Source organism: Pygoscelis adeliae, unplaced genomic scaffold (genome assembly GCF_000699105.1).
Source record: "Pygoscelis adeliae isolate BGI_AS28 unplaced genomic scaffold, ASM69910v1 Scaffold21, whole genome shotgun sequence".
NCBI lineage: Eukaryota > Metazoa > Chordata > Aves > Sphenisciformes > Spheniscidae > Pygoscelis > Pygoscelis adeliae.
The window spans coordinates 4094202-4099992 of NW_008824243.1; the positions used below are offsets into that span (position 1 = coordinate 4094202).

Here is a 5791-nt window from a genome sequence, read left to right on the forward strand (position 1 = left end):
AGTCTCCACAGCTCTCTCAGTCCTGTTTCTGCTTGTTTTTCGCAGCACACTGGTGCCCAGCAAGAGTAATGAGTCCGTCATGTCCGAAGCCTCCAACCAGACGAGTGGGTACCAGTCCGGGTACCACTCGGATGACATGGACACCACCGTCTACTCCAGCGAGGAGACTGAACTCTTGTGTGCCCGGGAGGCTTCGCCCCCGCTCTGCCGTGCGCATGGGCTTGCCTACGAAGGCGCTGCGCCGCTTGCCTCCCCGCCACTCTAGGGCAAAGCCGGCAGCTCTGGGTTCCCCCGGGATGTGCCTTCCTTGCCTGGACTGGTGGTATTCAGGTTTGATTTATAGAAAGACCACATCTGTGAGACTAAGAAAAGACGTTTATATTTCCTGAAGAGGATGCAGAAGCATCTGGCAGCAAAACTGCGCCGTGCTAGGCTGCGGGGCGCTTTCCTCGAGAGACGCTGGCGGCTGAGAGCGCAAAGCCCCGTCTGTGGTGTGTGGATGCTGTGCCAACCCGATGGCAGGGGCAGTGTGGTGGCCTTTGGGACCCCGGTGACATGCCGAGTGTCTGCCCGATGCAGGCAGCAGCACAGCGTTCAACTTAACAGTTTCTAGTTGTACGAAATAATGACCCAGCCCTGCTCTTTTTTTTTTCCTTGTTTTTCCCCTTGCGGCTGGACTCCAGGAAGGAAACAGCACGGCACTGGCTTCTTGTTTCTCAGAGTTATCCCTTGCTTGCACCTCCACAAACAAAAAAAGGAACCTCCAGCTCAAGGCTCTGGCACTCACCAACGGCCTGAGACTAAACATAGGCTGGGCTAAATATAGGTGGGGGCAATGGTCTCTGTCCTTGGCGGAGAAAAAAAGTTGCTGTACCAGACCTCATGAGCTGCATTTCCTTGGAAGGCTTGCACGGTGAGGTTGGTTAGTAGGGAGGAGGCAGAGCACCGAGCCAAGTGATGGGACAGGGGTGCTGGGGGCATGCTTCACCTCTGGGGGTGGCCTCAGAGGCACCCTTGGTCCATGCCAGGCACCTACCTTCTGAGCTAGCCTGAAACAGCCGCAGAAAATGCCCCCCACTTTGAATCGCCACTGGGGCAGCCTCTACAACAGGTAGAAAGGGCAATGTAATCTACCTTAGGACTGTAGGGAGCCCTGTGGTCCTGATGGGTTATCCTAAGGGCATCCTACCTTCTCATCTCATCCCCGCTCCCTCAGATGTAGGTCTGACTCCTTCACTTTGCAAACTCCAAGTCTGTTTGCACTGGCAGAGATCTTGGTTTATGTAGTCTTGGGAATCCGTGACTGGTTTCATGGCAGCTCTGATCTTCTCCGAGTGGCGAGATTGTGACTAATTGTTGGACAACTTCTTACCTGTGCTCTTGTAGTCCCAGCGCTCTATTGATAGACACAATGCAGGCTACAAGATTTTAAAATGTAAAGCTATTTCTACTGAGTCCTTTTTTGTATTTTTATAATGATTTTTTGTTTGTTTGTACTTACTATAATGTCAAATGCTGGGAACCATGAATATAAGGCATATACAGTATTTATAGCCTCTTTATGTAGAAATAAATGTAATATATTAAAATATAAATATATATTATATAATGGATATTGTACTGTTCACATTTTGTATCAGGGTTCTGTAGCATTACAAGGGTCACAAAATTTTTAATAGCTAAAACTTTTCACTTTATTAAAAGGGACTGGAAATTTAGAGATGGGGTCTATAAGTAGATCTGTGCTTTTCTTGCATGTATTTTCTTATATCCTGTCTATTGACAGGGAAGTTTATCAAGTGCTACTTATTTCAAGTGCCAATTAAGGAATCTAGTTATTTATACCATTATATGGGTTTATGAACATTTCTGTGGGTACCTATAGTAAAGAAACTTCAGTGATTTTTTAGTAGTTGGCAATAAGTGCCTTTAGAGAAATGGTCAGAGGAGTAGATTGCTTGTACAGACTGAATCTGCTCTGAAAGAGTTTATTATGTTCAGTTAGGGAATGGCTGATCTAATTGTATTGCGGCTTTTGCCTGGGGAGTAGCAGTTTCCCTTAAATCCTTATTCATCTTTTCCCACTTGTGTTTCTTCAATCTCACTTCTTATAGCTGAAATGTTGTCGCTGCTCTTGCATAACAACATCTTCCTTTATTTTAAATCTGTACTTAAAGCTCCCACCTTTTCACTCTCGTCCACTTTTTGACCTTCTCTTCTGCACTGTGTATGCCTTCGTTCTCAGTGCAAGGCTGGCCACCGTTGAGGTATCAGGACTCAAAGAATCATAAGAACTTACGCTAAAGAAGTGCAAGGGAAGTTAAACCACAAACTGCAGGCTTTAGTTCAACTTCTCTTTATTGCAGTTTGAAATGAGACCTTCATGGGCTACTGCATAGTGAGAGCACTTGTCTAGGAAGTGGGAGATTTCACTGCAACTCTTCTCAGGCTGAATATGGGGCTAATACCTTCTACACCCTACTTGCATGCCCCAACTACAAGGCTGTGGGATGTCAAGCTTCAAATGTTTCTCCATTCCTCTCCCTGAATCAAAAGCATTTTACAGCCAGGAAAGCAGGAGCTGGGAGGTCAGGTGAAAAAATAAGGGAGAGTCTTCCCAGATCTGCTCTAAGGGCTTCTAGGAAGAACTTGTATTTTCATGTATATCTCTGACATTTCTCTTGCTTCCCAGGCAAGAGTCTAGCTGGTAGAGTATGCTCAACAGACAATACTACATTCTTTAACATCCCCCATCCCCAATATTCATTGAAGAATATTCTTCAATGAATATTGGGGATGAATGAACACTTTAATGAAAGTGTTCTTCTATGTATTATTATATGATGGACATAAAATACTGACACTGGCAGAATCTTGATGAGTAGGTACCCGGCTGAGCCACATGTTTGGAGAGTCTTGGCACAGAGGTGGAGATGGAGATCTGTCATTGATGTCCATCTGCCCTAGATCTGGAGCTCCCCAAGGTTTGGGATGTTTAATTTAGACATCTAAATTTTGTAGTTTTGTTTCCTCTCCAGCTTGGTGTAACACACGACATGTGCCACATACACGTAGTCAGATGCTTCCCTGTGTGTTTGTAGTACCTCTAAAACAGTCGTCCACCATAATGCAGACTGGTGAAGTTGCAATATAGCCATTTCAGCTAATGAGTTCTCATTTATAATCCGTGTCAGCCAATGAAACTCTCTTGTGGGTCCAAATCATTTTAAAGATGCCTGGAAAATGTGGGAACTAGCACACACCTGCTTTAGGAAAGGAAATTAGCGTCTTTAAAAAAAAAAAACAAAAAACAAAAAACCCCATATATTCAGTTTCAGGAGCAAGCAAAGCTTCTATAAATGTGTTCATATATTTGGCATCCAGTAACACAATTCTTTTCTTAGACCGTGGCCACTACATCCTTTAAAACACCTGGACTTTTTGTTGTATTCTGAATACAACATGTTCAGCTAAACCCCAGTCAGGCCACATCTGTCTTGGTAGATGCTTTAAATTCCAAAAAGGATATTTTCAATGAAACGACAGACATATAGTGCACAGATTTGCAAATGCCTCGCAAACCAGTCCTGGCTTTATCTCCATTCTGCAGCCATGCAGCGAAGTGTCAGCATTTGGATCAGCATCCTTATCCGTGAAATGCATGGGAGATTCCAGCCTGGATCTGAGCCCAATGAGCTGCAAACAGAAAGGACACTCACGAGATTAGGGATCCAAACATATCACTGTGAGCAGCTGGGTAGGAGTGGGGAGAAGTAGTGATGGGGTTGACTCCACTTGTTCAGAAGAATTGCCAGAATGAACTGTAATTGCTGGTGGGTTTGGACATGGGGAATCAAACAGAACCATGCCTGAAATAGGCAGTTTCGGGGCTTGAAGATGACTCATGTCAGCTCTTATCAATGTAAACACAGCCCATCTGAAGAATGCAGGGGCATTCAAGCATGGTAGCTAGGTCCATCTCCCTGCAAGAGATACTGTAATATGTATCTCATTCTTTGCATGGAAATGTCTTAGCAAATCCAGTCCTTGCCTAAGCTTTTCTTATTAACGCATCTCCAATCACAAGCAACTGTATTGCACACAAGCATAAAAAGCATTATGACGATCCTCCATGTCTTCTTCTGATGTGATTGTCCCCAAGCACCATGCCTGGGGACTTTTGGGACAGAGTGCTTGTTAATTCTAAAAGCAGCGTGTGACTAAAAAAGACTACAATCACAGAGCTGTTGAAATTGGGGACAAAAATTTCCTGCTAATTCATCTCTTTCTGATGGTTCTAAGGCTGGAAAACATAGTTGGGTAGCATGGATAGCCTCCAGATATAAAGCTGGAATTTGCTATTTTTATGTGAAACATTCCCAAACCGTGAATCATCTGAGGTTTCCCCTCATTGCTGATACTTGAGTACACACCCTGTGTTACCTCGCAGTATGGGACCTGACAAAGCAACAGCAAGGACAAGGAAAACAAAGTTAATGTTTGTTCTTCCTAATTGACAAATTTATTAGGGACAGAAGTTAACCAACAAAGACCTTTTCTTTGGACTCCGGCCCTGGATTTTCATTCTGCCTGGCTGAGAGTTGCATTCTGTGTCATAATATATGTCCTCAGCTCCTCAACCCCTGACATTCAGGCTGATTAAGTCCCAGAAGGTTATTAGGAAACATAGCAGGAGCTCGTAACATATGGTGCTGATAAGCATCTCAGCATCAGAGATAAGGAGCTGGTCAATGTAATCTTAGGAAGCTCAGGTTTTGTTGCCATAAAACTATACAATGTAAAGCCTAATCCCTACACAGATTTAATTAGCTGTTAAACGTATCAGGTTCATGATGAAGGGTGTTCTGGTTACCTAGATGTTATTCACTGACTGCCACCAGTTGGTTCAAATGTGAAGTATCTCTGCCTTGCAGCTTGTTAAGATGACATGTTATGGTGAATGATGGCTGCTCTGTAAGTTTGGGGGGGGAATAAATGAATTCAGTTTCCAGGTCCAGCTCTAGCATCAGAGACAGACTCTGGTTCCAGGAAAAATGGCAGTGCAATGTGGTTTCCTGAGTCTTGGTCAAAAAAGACTTTCTTAAAAGGTGGAATATATGAACTGAGGTTTAATTCTGTTTTCCAGGGGGAGCTGAAGCTGTTCAGCATCCCACAGAGCTGTTCCTCTGGCATCCATGCTGCTCTCTCTTTCGGTATAATCATGCTAAGTGGCATGATTAACTCTAGCAATGGTTTCACAAAAGCGAGTGGAAATGTAGCTAGTTTTAGTTTTATTTCTTTTGGTCTGTTTTCACACTACAGTCAGAAGCATGATTGCATCATGTTGTAGATAGACATAAGATAGTTTTCATCCTGCCGGTCTAAGCAGCAGTACCAGCAAGAAAAAAAATTGCTTGGCACAGCGGCACCCATCGATAGTGGGGCACACAGCAAAGCCCGTGCTGCTGGCACCAAGCTTACTAGCAGGAAGCTAGCCGCGGGGTACACCTCTATATGTGTATGCCACAGTCACGCCTTCAACTGCAGTGCATCCACATCTAGGAATAATCACAGGGATGCAAGTCATGCTTGGTTACTGGAGTTTCTTGCACTTCTGGGTGGACTGCACTAACCCATGGTTGTACCTCATCATGCACTGCAGTGGCCGAGATTGTCTGTGATGCTTCATTTCTTTGGTTTCAGAATCTCATTCCCACAATCTCTTCCCAGACTCGATTGAGGTGGGACATTGCAGTTTGTTTTCCACCACTCGTTCCCGGTGTACCAGACC

General features: G+C 44.4%; 1 protein-coding gene across 1 annotated transcript in view; it reads left to right on the forward strand.

The window, feature by feature from the left end:
* KDR (kinase insert domain receptor (a type III receptor tyrosine kinase)) overlaps positions 1 to 1539 on the forward strand; it is a 91218-nt gene extending 89679 nt beyond the window's left edge. Inside the window, 1 exon segment of the mRNA XM_009335211.1 lies at positions 46 to 1539. Coding sequence (XP_009333486.1) covers positions 46 to 265 — 220 coding nt within the window. The 3' untranslated portion in view covers positions 266 to 1539.
* Positions 1540 to 5791: the final 4252 nt, after the last annotated feature.